General features: G+C 43.3%; 2 protein-coding genes across 2 annotated transcripts in view; both read right to left on the bottom strand.

The window, feature by feature from the left end:
• Positions 1–10,910: 10,910 nt before the first annotated feature.
• Positions 10,911–16,445, bottom strand: LOC146253787 (uncharacterized). The gene is made up of 6 exons (XM_084676783.1): positions 15,472–16,445; positions 13,010–13,440; positions 12,313–12,381; positions 11,561–11,612; positions 11,416–11,452; positions 10,911–11,257 (listed from the first exon to the last, which is right to left on the bottom strand). Exons 1-6 carry the CDS (start codon positions 15,992–15,994, stop codon positions 11,224–11,226), a joined length of 1,146 nt encoding a protein of 381 aa, XP_084532909.1. The 5' UTR covers positions 15,995–16,445; the 3' UTR covers positions 10,911–11,223.
• The window catches only part of trpm4a (transient receptor potential cation channel, subfamily M, member 4a), a 31,336-nt gene continuing 22,956 nt past the window's right edge, over positions 15,979–24,358 (bottom strand). Inside the window, exons 21-28 of the mRNA XM_084676782.1 lie at positions 24,218–24,350; positions 22,795–22,969; positions 21,471–21,636; positions 20,861–21,042; positions 20,468–20,600; positions 20,101–20,173; positions 19,740–19,833; positions 15,979–19,316 (exon numbers count right to left, since the gene is read on the bottom strand). Of these exons, the coding sequence (XP_084532908.1) occupies positions 19,282–19,316; positions 19,740–19,833; positions 20,101–20,173; positions 20,468–20,600; positions 20,861–21,042; positions 21,471–21,636; positions 22,795–22,969; positions 24,218–24,350 (991 nt within the window). The 3' untranslated portion in view covers positions 15,979–19,281. The remainder of the gene's footprint in view (positions 19,317–19,739; positions 19,834–20,100; positions 20,174–20,467; positions 20,601–20,860; positions 21,043–21,470; positions 21,637–22,794; positions 22,970–24,217; positions 24,351–24,358) is intronic.

The following is a 24,358-nucleotide window of genomic DNA, read 5'->3' as shown; positions in this document are numbered from 1 at the left end:
TCAGCATATGTTACCATGGCGATCTACCCCGGTAACAAGTAATCCACCGTCGTAGTACAGAAAACCCTGGGTTGAACCTAAAGTTACCTAGCTAACTCCAAATCTTGATTCGTAGTACAGACCCCTGGACTCAGGGATAAGGTGCAAATGGAGCTGGGCCTGGCTACAGATCGAGGTCAAGACACATGTGAAGAGGATTTTGGCAAAATGTTTTGGGCCGCTACCCACACGGTTAGCTGTGTTGCTCATTCCACGAATGCATGATCCTTACAAGTTGTACCTCGTTGTTAAGGTGAATAATCAGGCTTTCCAACGATATAAAATACAATACCAATTGGTATTATTGAAGTGGAGGTATAATTGTCCAAAATAACGTTTCCGAACCTTTTTTGTTGTTGTTTTGACTATGTTACATGACGTATTTTCCTTTATGGTCTTCAAGTCCGCAAGGACTTCTGGGAAATCAGAAGCGTTCTCGCTGGCCTAGTCACCATCCGATGCATCCTCGATAAAAGGGGCGGATCAGGAACATTTCCGCGTATTTTTGGCGTTCTTGGTGACTTGTGTTCTTTGGAATGGAACTGTACTTGGGCAACAAAAGATGACGTCTAACGAGTTCGCAAGAAAACAAGAACGGAAAAAAACGTGGATTGATAAACGGCCAGTGGCTCTTTTTTTCCCTAGCTCCGAGACCTCGTGCACACTTGCAACTAGCTGAACACGTCATACTTTGCAACAACCAGTCACGAGCATAGATTTATATGGTTACGAGCAGAGCCTGTTTAAGGAGAGCCTTGCCACTCCCTATTAAACCCCATTGTACCGAATTTGGCTGCAGTTCCACCAGAGTTCCACTGGGGGTGATCGCGAGCAAGTGCATGTTGAATGGGAGTCTATGGAGCTAAACGTCTCTTTCGCCTGATTGTCGTTGAAAAATCTCCGATTTGATTGTAGTTTGTGCATGTTCAACATGGATTATAGGTCGAAAATTGAATGAACGAGTACTTATGTCCTTTTGATTTCATACATGGTGAGTCGTTGTTGCCCATAACACGCTAGCATTCTGCTGCTCGAATGCTGATTGGTTAGTAAAGGACTGATACGACCAGAGCTCCCGCTTGATGGCATCCGACGCGGAATCAGAATGTCGGAGCATTAGCAACATTAGCAACAACATTAGCAAGCCAAAACTCTTTCAAGCATGTGTATTGACAGGGAGAGCCTAACCTGTCAGCTGTGTTGTCGATGCCTTGAGAGAAAAAAGTAAGTGACCAGAGCTTGCCGTCAAGCAGTAGCTCTGGTCGTACGATGTGTATGACGTCAATGACATTTTCAAAAGCTTTTTAGAACAGAAAGGCGACTTTCAAAAAATCTAAAACCCGGCAGTGTTTATTTTTTTGGCCTCCCCTTTCGAATTCAGAATTCAAATTACTGGACAAAAAATTATATCCTGAGAAAAGTGGATTTTGAGGGGTACCGCTCCATAGACCTCCATTCATTCTGCACTCGCTCGTTAGCGCCCTCACATGGAATTTCAACCAGTTCAGAACCCGGAAGTTTCCCGAGAGTGGCAGTTCTCTCTATATTAGACATTCTCTGGTTACGAGCGTGTGAGCTAAGGCATTGCAGTGGCAGAATCTATGGGCAGAATGGGGTACAAGTCCGATAAGAATCTGAGACATAATGCCAACTTAACGAAAATGTATTCTGTCACTGTAGAGTGTTCCTTTCACTTGTTTTTTAGAAATAGGCTTTAGGGCCTCCGTGAGTCACCACCTTACCGCGGTGGAGGGGTTTGCGTGTCCTAGTGATCCTGGAAGCTATGTTGTCGGGGGCTTTATGCCCCTGGTAGGGTCTCCCAAGGCAAACAGGTTCCAGGTGAAAGACCAGACAAAGCGTGGCTCAAAAAACCAACCATGAAGAAACACAACAATGGTTCCCAGTTGCCCCTGCCCGGAAGCGGGTCACCGGGGCCCCCCCCTGGAGCCAGGCCCGGGGGTGGGGCTCGATGGCGAGCACCTGGTGGCCGGGCCTTTTCCCATGGGGCCCGGTCGGGCACAGCCCGAAGAGACAACGTGGGACCCTCTTCCAGTGGGCTCACCATCCGCAGGAGGGGTCATGGGGGTCGGGTGCAGTGTGAGACGGGCGGCGGCCGAAGGCGGGGGCCTTGGCGGTCCGATCCTCGGCTGCAGAAGCTAGCTTAAGGGACGTGTCACCTCGCTGGCGGGAAAGGAGCCTGAGCTGGTGCGCGAGGTAGAGAGTTTCCGGCTAGATATAGTCGGCCTCGCCTCGACGCACAGCACGGGCTCCGGAACCAGTCTCCTTGAGAGGGGCTGGACTCTCTTCCACTCTGGAGTTGCCCTTGGTGAGAGGCGTCGAGCTGGGGTGGGAATACTTGTTTCCCCTCGGTTCGGTGCCTGTACATTGGGGTTCACCCCGGTGGATGAGAGGGTAGCCTCCCTCCGCCTTCGGGTGGGGGGACGGGTCCTCACTGTCGTTTGTGCTTATGCACCAAGCGGCAGCTCAGAGTACCCACCCTTTTTGGAGTCTCTGGAGGGGGTGCTGGAAAGCGCTCCTCCCGGGGATTCCCTCGTCCTCCTGGGGGACTTCAATGCTCATGTGGGCAATGACAGTGAGACCTGGAGGGGCGTGATTGGGAGGAACGGCCCCCCCGATCTGAACCCGAGTGGTGTTCTGTTGTTGGACTTCTGTGCTAAACACGGCTTGTCCATAACGAACACCATGTTCAAGCATAAGGGTGTCCATATGTGCACCTGGCACCAGGACACCCGAGGTCTCAGTTCGATGATCGACTTTGTAGTCGTGTCGTCGGACTTGAGGCCGCATGTCTTGGACACTCGGGTGAGGAGAGGGGCGGAGCTGTCAACTGATCACCACCTGGTGGTGAGTTGGCTCCGATGGTGGGGGAGGACGCCGGTCAGGCCTGGCAGGCCCAAACGTAATGTGAGGGTCTGCTGGGAACGGCTGGCGGAACCCTTTGTCAGAAGGAGCTTCAACTCCCACCTCCGGGAGAGCTTCGATCATGTCTCGGGGGGGGCCGGGGACATTGAGTCCGAATGGGCCATGTTCCGGGCCTCCATTGTTGAAGCGGCTGACCGGAGCTGCGGCCGCAAGGCGGTCGGTGCATGTCGCGGCGGTAACCCTCGGACCCGGTGGTGGACTCCGGAGGTGAGGGATGCCGTCAAGCTGAAGAAGGAGGCCTATCGGGCTTTATTGGCTGGTAGGACTCCTGAGGCAGCTGATGTGTACCGGCAGGCCAAGCGGAACGCGGCTCTGGCGGTCGCGGAGGCAAAAACCCGGGCATGGGAGGAGTTCGGCGAGGCCATGGAGAATGACTTCCGAACGGCTTCAAAAAGGTTCTGGACCACCATCCGGCGACTCAGGAGGGGGAAGCAGTGCTCTGTCAACACTGTATACGGTGGGGACGGTGCGCTGCTGACTTCGACGGGGGACGTCCTGGATCGGTGGAAGGAATACTTTGAAGACCTCCTTAATTCCACCAACACGCTTTCCGACGTGGAGGCAGAGTCTGGGGACATCGGGGGGGGCCCTTCTATCTCTGGGGCCGAGGTCGCCGAGGTGGTTGAAAAGCTCCGCGGTGGCAGGGCCCCTGGGGTGGACGAGGTCCGCCCGGAGTTCCTTAAGGCTCTGGATGTTGTAGGGCTGTCTTGGTTGACACGACTCTGCAACATCGCGTGGACATCGGGGACAGTGCCTCTGGACTGGCAGACCGGGGTGGTGGTTCCCCTCTTTAAAAAGGGGGACCGGAGGGTGTGCTCCAACTTTAGGGGGATCACACTCCTCAGCCTCCCTGGGAAGGTCTATTCAGGGGTCCTGGAGAGGAGGGTCCGCCGGATTGTCGAACCTCGGATTCAGGAGGAGCAATGTGGTTTTCGTCCTGGCCGTGGAACAGTGGACCAGCTCTATACCCTCCGCGGAGTCCTGGAGGGTACATGGGAGTTCGCCCAACCAGTCTACACATGTTTTGTGGATTTGGAAAAGGCGTTCGACCGTGTCCCTCGGGGGCTCATGTGGGGGGTGCTCCGAGAGTACGGGGTACCGGATTCCCTGATCGGGGCTGTCCGGTCCCTGTAAGACCGGTGCCAGAGTTTGGTCCGCATTGCCGGTAGTAAGTCGAACTTGTTTCCGGTGAGGGTTGGACTCCGCCAGGGCTGCCCTATGTCACCGATTCTGTTCATTACCTATATCAACAGGATTTCTAGGCGCAGCCAGGGTGTTGAGGGGGTCCGGTTTGGTGACCTCAGGATCGGGTCGCTGCTTTTTGCAGATGATGTGGTCCTGTTGGCTTCATCGGGCCGTGACCTTCAGCTCTCACTGGAGCGGTTCGCAACCGAATGTGAAGCGGCTGGGATGCGAATCAGCACCTCCAAATCTGAGGCCATGGTTATCGACCGGAAAAGGGTGGAGTGCCATCTCCGGGTCGGGGAGGAGATCCTGAACCAAGTGGAGGAGTTCAAGTATCTTGGGGTCTTGTTCACGAGTGAGGGAAGAATGGAGCGCGAGGTCGACAGGCGGATCGGTGCGGCGTCCGCAGTGATGCGGGCTCTGCATCGGTCCGTCGTGGTGAAGAAGGAGCTGAGTCGAAAGGCGAAGCTCTCTATTTACCAGTCGATCTACGTTCCTACCCTCACCTATGGTCACGAACTATGGGTAGTGACCGAAAGAACGAGATCGCGAATACAAGCGGCCGAAATGAGCTTCCTCCGCAGGGTGTCCGGGCTCTCCCTTAGAGATAGGGTGAGAAGCTCGGTCATCCGGGAGGGGCTCAGAGTAGAACCGCTGCTCCTCCGCGTCGAGAGGAGCCAGCTGAGGTGGCTCGGGCATCTGATTAGGATGCCTCCTGGACGCCTCCCTGGTGAGGTGTTCCGGGCACGTCCCACTGGGAAGAGGCCCCGGGGAAGACCCAGGACACGCTGGAGGGACTATGTCACTCGGCTGGCCTGGGAACGCCTCGGGGTCCCCCAGGAAGAGGTGGTGGAAGTGGCCGGGGAGAGGGAAGCCTGGGCCTCCCTGCTTAGGTCGTTGCCCCCGCGACCCGATCCCCGGACAAGCGGAAGATGACGAGATGAGACGAGGCTTTAGGGCTAAATATAGGTCTATTGTAGATGGAACTCATCACAAATGGGGGTTTTTTCTTCGTGATATTGGTTTGATTTCCAACGCATTGTATCGGATGAAATAAACTGTTAACATGAACAGCTCCATCGTTGTTCTCACCAGGCAAAGAAAGCTTAATAGTTATTTTGGTAACCAAAATCTTCCATAATGCAGACTTACCATGGCTTACTGTCAACTTTATATTCAAACGAAATGCCACAAAATTCCCACTGCCAATTTATCATCAGTGTAGAAATATGGCCTGTGTTTTATATGTTCATCCTACAAAACCAAACGCCTATTAATGGATATAAGGTGATCTAACAAGACTTGGTAATAATGTAATAAATAAAAGCTTGATAACTGTGTCTAAAATATACTTTATTGAACATTGCCTTTGAAATTGGCATATTCACAGAACCATATAGGCTACAAGACGTTTCCATCAGATGGGGGTGAAACATGGTCACTGAGGACCTTCATTGTCCCACAAAAGCAGTCTGGCTTGATGACATGATCAATAAAGGAATAATGGGTGTGTTTAACAAAAGCTTCTGAAAGCAAGACTACTATTATTTAAATATATATCATTTCCTATTGTGGTTAACAGTTAAAGTATCAATCTTCGTCTTTTCTCCAGATAGACATGTCAACAATCTATGCTCGCGCTTAACACAATATATTCGCCATCATGACTTTTTTTTTTTTTTTACGAAAAATCAAATCTGTTTAAAATAGTGGGAATAAACTATATTAACAACATTTTATGTATGTGTGACAACAATTTTCAAAACTTGCTACAACAAGGCAGGCAACTCAACTCATTTCTCCCTGTGCTCATTCAATATAAGTCTATGGCTCATTCAGCTCAATGTAAATCTGCTATCGGCCAATGTGAACTTTTGTGCTCGTGCCCTGTTAGTATCCGCGAGCACATTTGCAGGCAACTTTCATTGACGTAGGCAAATAAATCACATTTCGGATTGGTTTCAAACTTGGCAAAAATCTGGAAAAATTATTCTATGAAAAAGCTAGTAGTATGAGCCAAGTTCGAGAATCGAACAAAAATTATTGGGGTAGATAGTTTTGTTAATGTTGACTGGAGTTAATAGAATAAAAACGACCGGAAGAGTAGGGAACCTAACCGTAAATGCAATACCACCTACATCCACCGGGGTCGTTGCTTCAAGCCAAGGGGCGAGGGGTGGGGGTCTGGTATGCCATCGACAAGCGTTAACTCCCTTGTAGGTGGGTACACTGTTGAAGTTTAAAACTATTGGATCTGCCTCGAGCCACTCTGATCTGCCATAACCAATCGCTAGCGTTTGCCTTAACCAATTTCTTCACTACTACTGTAACATAGCTAACTGCCATAGCTGGAAAATCAAACTGTTCCCGAACCCCGTGGGGAGGAGGGCCACAACATCATGGCCACCAACAAAACTCAGCAAAACTTGTTCTTGCTCCAGCTTTAGTTTATAGATATAGGGTACAGTGTTGCCAAAACGGACTTAATGGCTTCGTTCGTCCGCCATTACGGAGCTACAACACAAACTAGCGCACAACATCAACGTCATCGTTCTCAGCCACTCCCCCTGTTCGCTGATTGGCTGGTTAAAAATTAGGCTGCAAAATCTGACTTAGGTACTGAATGGCCAGGGCTGCGTTTCCCGATAACGATGGATTGTAGCAAAGATCGAGCAAAAAACTAAACCATCAATATTTATTATGTGCGTTTCCCAAACATGCTCGTAAGGAGTAGGGTAATCTATGCGCTTTAAAGAGTTACGAATTTTCAAGAGACACTATAGCTACGATGTCTTTGGGAACGGCCCGTAAAACTAAGATTCGTCCTACGATGGATTCTACGATTAACTTAGGCTTACGATGCTTTCGGGAAACCCAGACCGAGTACAGAAGCAAAATCCAAATTGAGCGGAAGTACATTGGAGGGCAGAGCCAGGCTAGGGCAGGTGCCCTTTGATCAATAATTCCCCATGGGGTCTAAGCTCCAAACACTTGTAGTACATTTATCATCTGTTAATAAACATCACTTTACTCATCCCAGGTCTCTCCTGATTTAACAAGCAGCAACACACAAGTGGATAACTTATTTCAGTAGAGATGCAGTGAATTGTATCTACTAATTGTATCTTACTGATATCCAAGTTGGGTGCGCAATATTTGTAATAGAACTGTGGAAAGGTTTATCCATTTCAATATAGGAAAGTACCACGACTGTCAACCAATCTACCACACCCTCTCGTGGTTTATTGCTTTAAATAACTTGTCACCGAAAGCTAGACTATACTTTGGCATGTGTGTTAAGTTACATAAGGAGTTTCTAAATATAATTCGCGGAGGGCTGGTGTAAAATATATTTGTATTGGAATCAATATATTTAATGCGGTCTAATCTCTCCATATATTTGAATTTATCGTTTTTATTGGATGAAGTGGAGGAAGGAGAAACAATACTCTGTTCCTGTAACATATCATATGACAGCATAAATAACGTTTCCCCTTCCCAGATCAAACCAAACCTGCAAGCCTTGCCTTAGCATTGGTAGAAATCTAGCCTGATAGATCACCCAAAGTACAGGATACAGTCTGGTTCAGCGGGCTAAAAGTTTTCTTAGAGCACAACATTTCCTTCTGACGCATAACTGTTTCACTCATTCAGAGAAGAAAGACACCAGACACTACTCAAGAAAAAATACGTTTGATCTCTCAGATAGGGAGACATATGGAGGTTCTTGCATGACAATGTTTGATTATCACACAATAATCCGCAACAATTCAATGTTTGAAGTACTTTTCGCCTTTTAAAACACCCATCAAACCATTCAGGCATCAATCCCTCCATACCCTCCTGCCGCCCCCACTTCTGGAGTCATCAGTGTGGGATTATTGCAGACAAGATTCATCCTCAGACAGCCACAACCCACTTCCTCCTCTGCGTACAGGGTCTGAGGGAAATGCCTAGGTCGATCATGGAAGAGATAAAAAATATACTCTAGGCGTTGGCCAGTAGTCAGTTGTTGAGTTTCACCTCAGCTCAATGTTGTGTGAGAGTCTGGTGTTTATTTAGCACTCAGATGGTCACCTAGTCACTCAGCATTGCCATCCAGTTTGACAGGTCATCATCAACACTATGATCATCACCATCTTCATCATCATCACAACAGCTTGTTCTAAACAGCTGACATGGAGGCCACATTTAGAACAAACTTCAACCTCCTTGACAATTACGTAACCAGGCTCCCTAACATGGTAGATGCACTGGACAATAAATAAGAGGATCATATAATCAGTATGGAGGTCCATTTCCATCAGTAAAAGAAGAAAAAAGATGTTATGATAATTATGAGATACTAAGTCAAAATTATTTGCCTGACGTTGTCATACTCATAATTCTAGTCAGAATATGATTCTGAAACCACCTCCATTGGGCTGTGACTATGGGGCGTGTTTCAACCGAACCCGGAAAAAAATGCCTCTTTGCTAAATTGGATAGACCTACAACCAATCAGAGCAACGTAATATGTTGTTTGTTGAAAACAAATTCAACCCAAGCGTTTTTGGTGACGTGGTTGATTACGTTACTGTTGATCATCTGTCCATCATCGTATAAAGGCCGCCCTGACAATTTGATTGGTCCGAACAGCTCCTGTTCGGACATACTTTTTCCCAAAACTAGCAATCCCAGACCCAACTTCCCGATAGTGATGGGAAGTTTGGATCATTTTACTGATTCGGTTTTTTGAATCTCGTTCAAATGAACAAATCTTTTTTCGAGTCATTCGTTCATTTCAACGGGGGGGGGGGGGGGGTCACTTAAAAAAAGGATCCAAAGACTCGTAGAAAGACCGAGTCGGGAAATGAACAAATCTTTTGTTTCCTCTAGGTACCAGTACAGAGCCTATGCAGGTCACGTGAAAAATGATCACTAGACTCGTAGAAATACAGAGTCGGGAAATTAACGAATCGTTAGTTTCCTCTAGCTACCGGTACAGAGCCTATGCAGGTCATGTGAAAAATGATCCAAAGAACCCGAAGACCGAGTCGGGAAATGAACTAATCATTTCTGTTTACTTGGACAAGCCTATGCAACAGTGGGCGGGGCTAAATTGGCGTGGCAGCCAGCGTAAGCCATCATTTATGAGATACTACGTTGAAAGTATGAGATAATAAATCATAATTATGAGATTACAAGTCATAATTATGCGACACTAAATCGTAATTATTAGATACTATTATGAAATAAATGTAAACTAGGGAGGGTACCATTTCTGGGGAAATTGTGAGGTGTGATTGCGTTGGTTGCAAATGGATCCATTATATAGGCCTATCTGTATATTTTAAATAAGTATGCATACTTATTGTTTATGAAGATGGCATAGATTAAAAAGCATATATTTTTACTGCTCATTTACACTTCAAAATACTAAAAGTGTTGAATGAAACAGGGTTCTTTTGTCATTTCCCTTAGCCTCACGTAGTTGAAACTGTTGCATCAAAAATTGGTAAATTGGTCTTACTGCCGCAAGCACACCCAATAAATAAATGTATATGAGAGAGAAATTAGGTTGCGCCTTGTCAATCACATCCAATTATGAGATACCAAGTATGCATGTGCTCCAGTATAGCGCTGAAAGATCCCATCATCACACGTATTGTGTTAAAGTTGAACTCTCATTGGGCTCACGTGGGGATGGGTCTGCCTAGAGGTTGGGAAGTTGACCATCTGGTGACCTGGTGCAGCCAGAACAACTTGGAGCTAAACACTCTTAAGATAGTGGAGATGGTTGTGAATTTCAGAAAGAGCCCCACTTAGCCCCATCACCCTGCGTGACTCCCCAGTCAACACTGTGGAGTCCTTCTGCTTCCTGGGCACTATCCTCTCCCAGGACCTCAAGTGGGAACTGAACATCAGCTCCCTCACCAAGAAGGCACAACAGAGGATGTACTTCCTGCGGCAGCTGAAGAAGTTCAACCTGCCAAAGACAATGATGGTGCACTTCTACACAGCCATCATTGAGTCCATCCTCACCTCTTCCATCACCATCTGGTACGCTGCCGCCTCTGCCAAGGACAAGGGCAGACTGCGGCGTATCATTTGCTCTGCAGAGAGGGTAATGGCTTCAACCTACCATTCCTCGAGAACCTGCATGCCTCCAGGGCCCTGAAGCGAGCAGGAAAGATTGTGGCTGACCCCACCCTGGTCACAAACTGCTTCAACCACTTCCCTCTGGTGGAATGTTTCTTCAGGACCAAAACCTCATTCCCATTCACAGCTGGCATCATCAACAAGGCCCGCGTCACCCACTGACATGACTTTGACGATACATTAACATGAATTCTACACTCCTAACAAATGTGTTACATTAAGATTATTGTCTTGTACATTTTCTTCTTAAACTTCCTACTGTGAATTTTTGCACATCCCTGAACAAACCGTACAGCTCTTTTTGATTTAAGTAACAGTCATATTGTACAAATGTTCTAGAATTGTTCATAGTAGTTTCTATTTTATATGTATATATTTTACTACATTACTTGTTTTATCTTTATCTTTCTACTTACAATGCTTATTGTTAGGCACCAATCTACCATAGCAAATTCCTTGTATGTGAAAACGTACTTGGCTATAAACTTGATTCTGATTTTATTCTGATGTCCTTTACAAGGATGAGGATAATCCGGTAATGGTCTGAAGGAAGTTCTTGTATAGAAAAAATACACAGTATGTATAAAAAAACACTCAACACATAAAATATCCCCCTCATTTATTACATACAACTCCATTGTTATCCATCTACACAATTGTGACTTTAAATATGAATTCACTTCCTTAAGAACATCACAACAAGCGTGTCATTTAAAAATAATAATACATAAACAGATCAATTAAAGTTATTCTCATTGCATTGTCTATATCCAATGATTATTGAGTGTGCACAATTTCTCGGATCAAAAAAGACAGGAAAAATTACTTAAAATAGTGAAAATATTAAAGATATTTTAAGAGCTTGCAGTCCCCTGGTTGCAACATATTTGTGGCCACATGGTGGCGACACAGGGATTAGTTGTCAGCATCAAAGACATCAGCAATAGTCCTAGAAGTGAGAGGAAGCATTCACATGTTTTTGTCAGAACACCACCAACAAACAAGGATCGAAAAGAGACGATCAAAATGTGACTTCAAAAGGTTACTAAACTTTAGACTACAGTGTACTATGTTATACTGCTATAATACTATAAAATGGTGCCTTACTTGTAGATTGATCCAGTCAATGCATCAAGAACCCCACCTAGGAGAGACATAATGTTATAAATGTGTCCCCTGCTTACTTGCTGTTTCCACACATGCGTCTCATGATAGCAACCTATTCATTAGACTCCAACAGCAGTGAGCTTACCTGGCTGGCAAATGGTCTCGCAAACAGGACACACGTAGCAGAAATTGCACATCTGAGGAAAAAGACACAAAAGTGACAAGTTTGTCATGCTATAGAGCACTATGTACAGTAATTTCTCAGATTTTGAGAGGTTGCCCTTTATGTTAGTTTATAAATATAATAATAATAATAATAATATATCTCTCTCAAGGGACACATCATTTCCAGTGCCACAGTTGCAGGTCACTTACCTTGAAGACATTGTTAGGTAACAACCATCATAGTAAATATCCTTAAAATGCTAATGTCTTCTATTATAAACATATCTGTTCTCTCCCTGTTTTAATAGACAGGTCTGCTAATACCTTTGTTTCTAGACCAGAATTATAATTTTTTTACAAAGTTGCTGTTATAAGGTTTGAGAGGGATTTTGTTCTGACTATCTATCAGGGTTTAGTAATAGAACATCTTAAAGATGGCGAGTGCAGGAACATTGTGATGAGCCACATTCAGGAATTTCAATACTCTTTCTGGTTAAATACAATTGTATACAATTACAATTGGTTCAATATATGACTTGTAAAGGAAAACATATTTTTCCATATCTACTTACCATGATGTTTTTAAGGTTGACTAGCTATCCATGAATCAAATCAATGTGTTGACTTGACCATAAAATGATGGTAAAAGTTTTAGAAATACCTTAATCAAACCTTTTCTTTGTTTTCCGGGAGGCCTGAAATGATAGCACACTGGAATGACAAACAGCTCACCTGGCAATGATCACAGTGCTCAGACTCATCGTCTTCTTCACAAGGGCACTTATCGCAGCTGTCACAGTGCTAGGAGAAAGGACAGGATTGGAATCAGGGTTATCAAACAAAAGTGGCTAGAGAAGGAATAGATGGGGTAGAAATAAGGAACTAGTTTAAGCATAGAGAGGGAGAGGCAATAAATAAATAACTTGAAATACTTTCTTTTTTTTATGACACTTCCTTGACCCTTTTTCAGGTCAGTGTCTAATACATATATTGGCCCAGTCAAAAATGAACAATCCCATTGAGTTCTCGGTATAAGCCGCAACGAAATGGTTGATCAATATGTAGGTCGTATATATATATATCGTATTACAACTTTATATTAATTTAAACATTCAAAATAACATTTCATAAAACATAAAGAAAACTTTTCATAGACATTTAGTTTCTTTTTCCTACACCTACAAAGGTGTTTAAAAAGGGAAACTCCCTTGTAGAAAAATCAGACCGCACCAACTAAATATGAATGTGGTAGTAAAGGATTTGAGAATAGCATATGTCTGCTTTCTCATACAAAAACATATTTTCTTACTTTTTTTTACAATGCGACAGTGTTTCACTACTAGCACAGATTTGTTTGATTCATGTTTTACTTCTTCCTTTAGCACCAAAGTGTAAAAAATACCACTTGAAATTATTTTTCATGACTTACCTCACAATCTTCACAATATGAACACAATGACCCTTTTTGATAAAGGTGATCTTCATCATCATCATCTTCGTCATCATCATCATCATCGTCATCATCGTCGTCATCATCATCGTCATCATCTGCATCATCATCAGCATCTGCCTCAGCATCTTCTTTATCATCATCATCATCATCATCATCATCTCCGTCAGCAACTTCTTCTTCATCGTCGTCATCATCATCGTCGTCATCATCATCGTCGTCATCATCATCGTCGTCATCATCATCTCCGTCAGCATCATCAGCAACTTCCTCATCATCATCATCATCGTCATCATCATCATCATCATCATCGTCATCATCTCCGTCAGCATCATCGTCATCATCTCCATCAGCATCATCATCATTGTCGTCATCGTTGTCATCATCTCCTTCAGCGCCATCTTCAGCGCCTGTAAGAGACAGCGTCAAAACCTGCCATAACACCTCTGTTTGTATCTGTATATTGTCCATGTATGTCATGTATTATTGATGTGAGAAGGGCTTGCCTTAGAGGGAATGGCAACATCTAATATAATAACATCTGAAACAAACTTTCAGAAAAACTATGTCTTGCATACAAAACATGTTAATACAGACATACAAACATAGTCAAATTACAGACAGATAAATAAACCCCAGCTGGCATGCACTCATACTGTATACTAGAATGTATACAAGGTCAGAAAAAGGATAGAGCCTACTGTAAAATACACACTTACATTCACAGACGCACAACATACACGTCCCCACACAAGTGATAGTAACTCACAGCAAGAATGTCAAACATTCACACTTCTCTCACTTGAACTGTGTTACTGTTCTTTGTCTTTTGTTGTAGTTTGCGTTAGGACCCTATATGGTTGTCAATATCATGTCACCAACCTCCTGATTTACACCATGCAAATATTCACCAACCTCTGACTCCAGGCCAAATATGTACATCCATGCATCTCATGATCAATTGATTTATTCCACGATTGAAAGTAAGGTTAAAGAGATATGATCAAAGGAGATTCTAACAGTTTTCACACAAAAAATGAAAATAAATCTACGTAAAAATAACAGACCACAACCTTCAAATTTTCCATGCATTGTCTGGACAAACTTTGAGCTGGTTTAATGTTTAAGGTCCCTTTTGCTCTCTTTCTTTCGCTACTAGGACAGAGATGTTTCTCTCTTTTTCCAAATACTCTTTTTCTCCCAAATTAATTATTCATATATAAAACACCAAGTAGAGCATATAGTTAAATCTATGTTTAATGTCTTGTTTACAGATAATGTATAAATTGATTGTGTCAAAAGAAAGACTGAAAAGTAAATCATGACTTCCCAATTTCTTTGGACTATTTTAAGAAAATATGTAATAAATTGTAACATATTTTACATGTAATGTAATAAATGTAATGCTATATATTTTTTTGCATGGTGGTGATGTTTGGGGCAAAGGATTGGGGGGTCAAAAAGTCCAAATAATTTCATAGGAAATTAATAATGTTACAGAATAAACAGGATACATTGATAAATTATTAATATTCATTCAAAGCTTTGATAAATACACAAACCAGGCTTGCAAATACATTCTGTTCATTGGAAGTTTTCAACAAACTGACATAAACAATCTACAGAGAAAGAGAGAGATTAGGAGATGTGGAGAAAGAGAGAAACTCTCTATTGGTACTCTAGATTCCCAAGTCATTGTATTATTTGGCCCTCCTTGCCTCCCCTCAAAGCTTTTGTCTCGTTCTGTCTGTCTGTCTCTATCAAGTTCCACTCTCTACATCACTGTCTCTCTTTCTTTCTCTGTAGTTTCACATGGAGACACAAATGCAGGTCAATCCGATCCAAAACAAATGAGAAAGGAAAGACGGAGTGAAGGAACCATTCTTTCAAACAAGACACAAATCAAAAGATCTTAGCTATTGACCCGATGACTGATTCCAAGTCAGGCTCTTTGCATGAAATTGACATTTTGTTCTTTCTCTCATTACAATGCTGCTGCAGTCCCCAAGTTCATATCTAGTGTACTGTACGAAGGACTTCAGACAGCTGGACTTCAGACGGGCCAGTTCAATTTTCCCAGAGTGCTCATAACTCTATTTAAGCAGGGAAGAGAACACAGAGAGAGTCAGAGACAGCAAAGATGACGAAAAGCTGGAATGGGGTGGAGGAGGGACTTCTACATACTACTTCACTCTCATTGAAGACTAAGGCAAACGACTGACAGAGCTAAGGACTGACAAGGCGTTTCTGCAAGGCTGCAAGAAATATCAAGAGGGGAGTGATCAAAGTGTGGCTTAGCTCCGCCCCTCTCTCTTCTGAAATAGCTCAGTCAGGGAGAGATGAGGGGGTTTGAGGACACCCGTTCATCTTAGTGGCGATAGAAGGGGTTGGTGGGGGGAGGGGGTTGATGCAAAACATTCAAGTGAAATAATTGAACTTACCTTCATGGCTGTCGTCATCATCGTCATCATCGTCATCATCGTCATCATCGTCGTCGTCATCATCGTCATCGTCGTCATCGTCGTCATCGTCATCGTCGTCATCATCATCGTCGTCATCATCGTCATCATCGTCGTCATCGTCGTCGTCATCATCATCATCGTCATCATCGTCGTCGTCGTCATCATCGTCATCGTCATCATCGTCATCATCATCGTCGTCGTCGTCATCATCATCATCATCGTCATCGTCATCATCATCGTCGTCGTCGTCATCATCGTCGTCGTCATCATCATCATCATCATCGTCGTCGTCATCGTCGTCGTCTTCGTCGTCATCCTCTTCACTATCATCATCTCCTGCATCATCATCATCATCATCATCATCATCATCATCATCAGCAACCACACCCTGCTCTGAAGAGAGCGGCAGGTCTTGTGCCTTCACGCCAGGAGCCAGCGGGGTCTGGAAGGTGCAGAGCAGAGCCAAGAAGAGCCCCAACAGCCAGGTCTTAAAGGAAGCCATGTTTAATCACGGAAAGAAGAAGTGGACCAGAGATGGGCTGATGCTACCAAATTATGAAGGGTCACTCCTCAGTTCAAAGAAAGTGCCCCTGGAGCTCTTGATGAATCTGTCCCACGCACACACACACAAATACAAACACCCCTGGGGAAGACTTTCAGGGAATGTACACCAGTTATTAATAAGCACACACAATATGCAATGCCCAGTTAACAGGGGTATTCCAAGTAGAAATCCAGACACTTGTTCCCAACTCTTGACAAAAAAATTATAGACAAAATCCCAGGAAAAGCAGGTGTCCTCCTTTGGCGTGCTCAAAACAGGGAACGGTACTCCTTCTTGACCCTGTTAACTGTGTTTGTTTACAAATGATTTCTAGTTAAGGACTGCAGTAAAATTCTCAGTTTGAAGAGACCCGTTAGTAACTGGGCAGTGTCAAAGACACAGACGACACTAATGTGAGAAGCGCAGAAAAAGAGAGAGACCAACCCGGGGGGTAAGATGAGAAGGGGGGGGGGCAGTTGGGCTGAGTGACAGGGCCAAATGTTAGTGACCATGCTTGCACTGTCCATAAGATAGTGAATGCTGGAGAGAGGGGATAGAGGGAGGGAGGGAAAAGGAGGAACATATTGCTTTTCTGCCGTCATCAAATGTTCAGGTTTAACTTTAGAGAGCTGGGTGGCAGAAGAAGGCCAAGCAAGGATGACCATATATTGTGAAAGAAGGGAGGAGGAAGAGTTGGAAAAGCAAAGGAGACAGCAGGATGGATGGTTACAAGGCCAAATCACTGGGAACGAAAATTTGAGAGATTACATTTACAAGACGCTCTTATCCAAAGCGACATACAGTAAATACAGGTACATTCCCCCAAGGCAAGTAGGGTGAAGTGCCTTGCACAACGTAATTTGACACGGCCGGGAATCGAACCAGCTCCTTCCGATTAAAAGCCCAATTCCTTAACCTCTAAGCCATCTGACCCCCTATATTAGATTAGAGAATGTCTTAAAGCCAGAAAAATGTAAGTGTTGAGACATGCAAAACACCCGTCTACGAGTTGTGTAAACCTTTTCCCCTACATTTTCACTTCCATTCACTTTTTAGCTACGCATTCATTATTTAAGGGCCAAAGCACCCACTGCGCTCACAATTTGAGTATTGATGTTGGATTGACTGCATTGCCTACTGCCCACTCTCCAAAATGCATCTTCCAAGCAGTCCAAAAAATGATCAACAACAAAAGTCTTGCTACTGAAACCTTTCACGACTGTCCCTTGCACCTCACACCCACCTCCCACCCCATAGCCCTTCGCCCCACCAAACTTGTCTCCTCAAAATAGCTCATTTTGTGTAGGGCGGGGTTAACCGTCACTCTATTTAAAACCCTGCTCTCTCAGAGTCAGTGTAATGTGACCTTCCCTGGCTCTGTGTGGGACTGACACTGTACCACTCCTTCTCTTTTTCCCTCCCTTCATAACCTCGTCTCTCATCCGCTTGGTTATCTCACATGCTTTATCAATAAATTTGTCTATAATGTATGAAAGCCCCAAACACTGCAATATAATCACACACAACAAAATCTATGTCTAGTATTCACTAACAAACATTTTCATTTGACACCTGTTGTTCTCGTGGATGATATTCCACATTCACGATTGTTACAACTTGTTTGATATTGTTTTGTTATATTTTCATGTAATGTGAACTTTTCAAAATGTTTCCAAGAAAACTTTGTGAGTCTGGTCCTACGATGGTCTCTACACAATGTTTTAGTTTCACACAGTTGAAGTTCATGAGCGCGCAACTCCTTACAGTGTAACTGACTGTGAGAAACAGCTGAGTTGGAAAGAGCAAAGGAGTGAAAGAAAGAGATATGAGAGACATGATAGAGGCAAAGACTGCAATGTCGCTGAAAGTGGAGATGTGTGCCGACATGCCAAAGAAATATTTATCACTCCGTTTGGATGACCTGGCTCAAGCTGGGTTAGAACATTTGACCCATATATTTAACTACCACCGTCTTTAGTACCACTCCAGTCCATAAAGTTCCTGAAAATGAGCTGCTTATATAAAAGTTTAAATACTCATACATTTACCTGTTTCAATTACAGGCTCTCCTTGGACTTTTGCAAAGGCTAAAGGCAAATGGCAGTACTGACACTGCCCCACCGCAGCCCACCACACTGGTCTCATTTAAGGAGTCCAACAAAACAGCTTATCTGGTTTATGCTAAAATTGGAAATTATTTATAGTGTAAGCATGAGGTGTTGTAAGGTGAAAAAGGAGTCATTTTAAAGCCCTGTCCTTATAGGCTTGTAGAGATCTTCAGCCACCCTTCCCTTGGTCTGTCTGTCTGTCAGATCCGATGTTCCAGAACCCGATCCATTCACCTCCGTCAATCTGATCCAGATCTCAATCCAAGCCCCGCTCTTCCCATGTAAGGATTGGCAGAGGTGGGAAATCGTTTTCCGTGATAGATCAAGTTAGAGGGGAGGGACGATTACAGCGGTAGTGCTGCACAGCCTTGATTCTAATGAACTAAATAATGGCTCGGCTTTAACAGTCTGAAGCCAGTACACAGACCAGAATAGTTTTTATTGCAACCTGTATGGAGAAGTAGTGATTTATTTTATTTATATGTAAAAAAAAACACCTACATTGAAACGTGTGATGGTGCTTCAAATATCTCTAAGTGAAAATCATCAGACAGTAGGTGAGAATACAGTTGTAAATCAAGACAAGATTCAATATAAAGTTCATTAAAAAAAATAAAAAATAAAAATGGTTTTGAAACGCCACACAACATACTAAAATATTTATTGCTGAAAGAGTAACCCTCTGTATGATTTTACAGAAAATAAACATGTCTAAAGCAAAGAGGGTCTGCACCTTGAAAGAGAAAAGACAAGAGCATGTTACTTGTCTGGCTACATTTGACTATATTTATGTGTTGTGGGCAAACAACATGCATTTTACTATTATATTGACATTGTGCCATACCAACATTGACTACATTTTCAGAAGCAAATAAGGGAACAAGTTCAGTAATTGTGAAAATAGAATAATACATACTGTGGTTACAATTACATTTGACAAATACAAGTTAACATGGTCAAGGTTTTAAAACAAAACATTAAAATAATGAATTCAAGGAGGATCATGGATTGTAGGGTCCCTCTTTGGTTTTCTTTAACACATTTTGGCCCTGAGTGACAATTACAATCTGAGTGTGTCTGTGTGTGTAGGTGTGTGTGTCTGTGTATATAAAAAGTGAATGCACCGAGGTAATCGAGTCAACAAGTCGGAGAAAGGGGAGTCAAATCTGCAACTGGAAACAAATTTATTGGAATTAGCACATATCCTGAATATTTGAATTCATCATGCCTGCAAAATCCAAGTGCAAAATATGTTTAACTGGATAATATATCATATGTAGCAATAAGGTACAATGGGCTTATCTATTACTCACACATTTTAAAATGAAAATCCGGTATAAGAGTGCTAGTTGTTGTTCATTTCAAAGTTGACAAAAAAAAAACATCTCAAACTTCAACTTTGTCAGTTAAAGTGACTATTTCACTTGGTGATCTGACAATTAGCTCTGAACATTGTATCGTCCCAATCAGACAAAAAGTATGAATTAAATAATTATTAGAAATAGTGTTGCTATATATATATATGACGCAGATAAATGAATACAGTACTTTTCCATGTGATTGTTGAGATGTGTGTCTGGGGTAGAGGACCTTACCTCGGAGGGTGGGTGGCGGGCGTGTCGGCTTTATCACAGGGCTTTGAGAGAGTGCCTCCACCATCCATGAGAGGGCGCTAGAGCAGTACTCGAGCTATATGTGTGTGTGTGTGTGTGGAGGGGGGGGGCAGACATGCGAGACTATGACGGATGGTAGCCACACAGTGCTGAGCAGGCAGACACGACAGCTGCAGTCCAAATGAAGAGAAAAATAGGGCCTATGCACATGCACGCGCAAACACACATATACATTTGTGCACATCCACTCTGAGCACTCAGTTAAGGTCACTTGAACTCAAGACATGTGTATCTTGATGCCACGTGGGTAAGAAAAGTGGGGTGCGTAGAGACCCACACTGACCTCTGACTCCAGTGTTCTTAGCCTTCGGTCGTGATCACGGATCTCAGCCATCTGCTTCAGGACACTGTCCACCCTGCGGGAAAAACAACCCAGGGCCCTTAGCTTTACTGTCACTTACCAAGTTGGTCAAGCCAGTTCTATCAACAGCTTTGGAAAGCAGGTCCTTTGCTCTCTGAATTGTGGCATTATCAAAGTCCAGAACTGAGACAGGATATAACTATGTACATAGTTGTACAGGGTGTGCATTTTATAGTCATGACTGAAGTGCCTAGGATTTATTTCTTGAAAACGTTCATAAAATTGTTGTCAGTCAGGTCAGATCAGGATCAAGTCTGGAACAACACATGGCCAATGAGCACCCACTTACTTGACAGAGGTACGTTTAAGTCGCTCAGTGTCACTATCTCGCTGTCGTTTGTTATGGGCGGAGAGTATGTTCTCCTTCTGGATAGCCTCCCAGGTGTTCAGTCTGCTGGCCTTCCTACCACGCAACTCCAGAACTGAGGGAAACAAAGAAAAAATAATAAGAATTAAGGATAAAAAAAAAAAAAAAAAAAAAAAAAAGTGATAAACAAGAGGGCAGAGAGTAGGAAAGACAGAGAGAGCAACTCTCGAGCAACTCTCCAGTTCCAATACTATGGGAGAGGCATGGAGGATAAGCCAGAAAGAGGTGAAGGTATTTAACCCTTCACTGGTCCAGAGACAACTACACATCTGTGACAAGCACTCTCTCAAATGGATCCCCTCCTGGTTTTCTCACCAAAGTGTTTTATCTTGACGGAGGGAATGCGGCGGATGTGTCTTTTGATGAAAAGGTTCAGGTGGGAGAGGATGATGAAGGGTGGAGCCAGGCAGGATCGAGAGTGATACTCCACAATCAGGTTATAGCGCTGGAATTTCCAGTAGGTGTCGCTGTGCTCCTGCACTTTGGAGAAGGTGTAGCTGTAGAGGGTTCAAAGGAGAACGCGCTTAAAATCATTTTTTATGGTTTCCCTTTAACTTTCATGGTTCAATTCACATCCAGGTAGATCACCAATTTGTTACCAGTGACTTGATGATAACCATTTTTTTAAATGGTTTTCTTCCCTTTAACTTTCATGGTTCAATTCACATACAGGTAGATCACCAATTTGTTACCAGTGACTTGTTGATAACCATTAAAAAAAATGGTTTTCTTCCCTTTAACCTTCATGGTTCAATTCACATCCAGGTTGATCACTTATTTGTTACCAGTGACTTGATGATAACCATATCAAGTAAAGTGTCCAAGCAAAGGCGTGAACACAGTTATTGAACTAAACATCACCATTCTGGTGTCTGAATGTGCTTTGATGAGGGAACCATTTGAGGTGGATGGTCGGGGCTGATACCTGAACATGGCAATGAGCAGGTTGACCAGGAGAATGTTAGTGACCAACAGATAGATGACCAACAGGAGGACCACCAGCCAGTTGGCGTAAGTGCTCAAGCAGGGTTCCTCCCCGGCTTCAATCAAGGTGGCATTGTCTGTGCACTCTACCTCCAGTAACTTGTCAGCTATGGACAGACAGAGAGTGTGAGAGAGTACGTTGTGAGAGAGGGATTGTGTGTGTGTGTGTGTGTGTGTGCAATTGATACATTGACAAAATGTAGGGGAGAGAAAGTCTAAAAGAGAGTTAAGTATTTAGGCAAAGGGACACATACTATAGATAGATTATGAGACACAATTAGGGCTGCAACAACTAATCAATTACATCAATTAAAATTGATTATTAACAGCGTTGGCAACAAATGTCATTATCGATTTGTTGTGTCGCGCAATTATTTCGCCACTCAATATGTCGCGGAGATGTTTAGTTGAGCACGGAGCGGAGCGGATGTAGAGGAAATGCAATCGGAGAGACGTTGTTGAGTAACGTTGTTCTGACACATGCCCTAACCCTAACACATGGCGGAGGCAGAGAAATCAGTACGACCCAAGTTATCCATCGTGTGGGAGCATTTCACACTAAATACATCAAAATAGTGTGTTAATTGACCGAGGTGGAGTTAGTTTCATATTTGACATTCCTCTCACATTCGGAAGACGCTAAAACCTCAAACAGACACATGAGTATCTTAACAATGTCTGGTATGCTTCCACAGACTTTTTCAATTAAGTTTCAAATAAAATGATAGTAAATCACTAATCTTTGAAAATAGCTTGATCCTCGCAAATCTAAAAAAAAATCGATACCGTGTCAAAAAATCTTAAATATACACCAGATTATTCTAATAAAGTCTGGCCTACTTCCACTACCTTTCAATTTTCAATAAAGTTAACAAACCAAACTCAAATAAATTGCTCATCTTGGAAAAAAAGCATGTATAACCTTTTCAAAATTGTGCACATTCAAAAGATTTTTTGCACTGTGAATTTGCACTGTCAGTTCTGTTTTTGAATAAAGGGTTGGAAATTAATGCTTTTTTGTTAAGTTTTTTATCCGATTCATCGATTAATCGAAAAAAGAATCGACAGATTAATTGATCATTAAAATAATAGTTAGTTGCAGCCTTAGACACAATGAAGAAAAAGAAACTCCCTGAGGAGCACTGGAGTTCTTCTGAAGGGGGGTTCAAAGGGAGCTTAGTAAGAGTGACAGAGAAAAATATATTTTTAAAAATACTTTCAAGATGACACTCAAATCAAATACGTATGTATGAACAGACACAGACCATCCATTTCATGTATGGGAATTTGTCCAAATATGTGGAGATAAGGCCTATAGAACACTCGTCGGAAAATCCAATCCGGACGGGGATCATAGGAGTAGAGAAGAGCCTGATTGGCTACGCCGTAAGCCGTAAGCCACACAGCCAAGAAGAAGAGGAAGAAGAATACATCCTTCATCTGCAAATCAAGAGAAGAGGAAATACAATGACTTCAGTTATGAGAGTAATTTGTACAGATTATGATATTGTATGATATCTCAACCTTTGTGCCATGATAACAACATGCTATTGTCAACATCCTTCAAACTGCACACAGAACCATAAAAAAGGTACCCATTTACTTGATTCTGGATTGTACTGGGTGGAAAAGAAGGGATCCCTAAATCCAGACATATCCATTTAAACTGCACTGTGCTGTGGCCTAAATCTTTCCATTATATTCTGCAGTTAAACGTACCATCTTCACAGTACTCCGGTGACTCAGGGGGTAGATCTCTTACTACGTAGACTAAGGCCTTACTGCAGGGGCCAGGTTATATTCTGGCCCAGACCATTTACAGACATCCTCCCCTCTCTCCCCAACTTTTCCTGTCCCTCTACCCTGTCCCTGTCACAATTATGCAGAAATGACACCAATATCACCCTTTTTAAATGTACTATTCTCAAATTGAATCTAAAGAAAAGCACTGAATCTGTGTACATTTAACAAATTACTAATTGACATGGGGAATTTAAATAGAAAGGTTTTGAATGAGTTACTGAAAATCATCAAAAGCCTGCCAGTCCACCCTAGTTTGAACTACACAAAGGATATCACTGAAATACTAATCATTGAGAAGTCGAGGCACGCCTGAATTTAGGTGAATGAGTCTAGAGTACACAACTAAGCGTACTGTATCAGGAATAATTGGTACGAAGTTACTTGTTAACTATACAATAAAACATGCTTTCAACTCCAGAAGGTGATTTCAGACAATAATCTATTTAATCCCATTTTAAACTTTCCTAACATTAGCAGACATTCGTGTTGTAATATAAAAGGGGAAAAAAGCATGCCATTGGTTGTGAGGCGTATGGAATGTAAGTCAGTCAGAATAACACTTCGCAATAACAAAATATAAATTGTACCTAATTGACACTAAAGTAAGGCAGCAAACCATTCAATTGCGTCATCGCAATGCCTTGCACTGTTGCACTGATGGTCCTGGGTTCTATTCCCGCTTGGGTCACTGATCCGTCTCGCAGAACAAATTGCTCTCATGAACATTCTGCTCTGCATGTTTTTAGATTGGCTTTTAGTGCAGAGGAACCCCATGGGAACATGGGGAGAACATACAAACTCCACCCAGAAAGGGCCAGGAGATAACCCACTGACAGGCACTGCTTTAAGACCCTATACTCTCCTGCACACTTTTTCAGCGCTCACCATTTTCCCCAAAATGATGATTTTGGGGCCCAGTTGCTTGTGAATGGCAAAAATGTGGATAAGCCTGAGGGTGAACACCATGAAGTCCAGAGCCATCACAGCCCGGCCAAACTCATACGACCACGGAAACATCCTGGAGCA

The sequence above is a fragment of the Hypomesus nipponensis genome, chromosome 17 (assembly GCF_054491055.1).
Source record: "Hypomesus nipponensis isolate SF chromosome 17, ASM5449105v1, whole genome shotgun sequence".
Lineage (NCBI taxonomy): Eukaryota > Metazoa > Chordata > Actinopteri > Osmeriformes > Osmeridae > Hypomesus > Hypomesus nipponensis.
The sequence above is the reverse complement of the archived record's forward strand: the minus strand, read 5'-3'. Positions and strand labels throughout refer to the sequence as shown.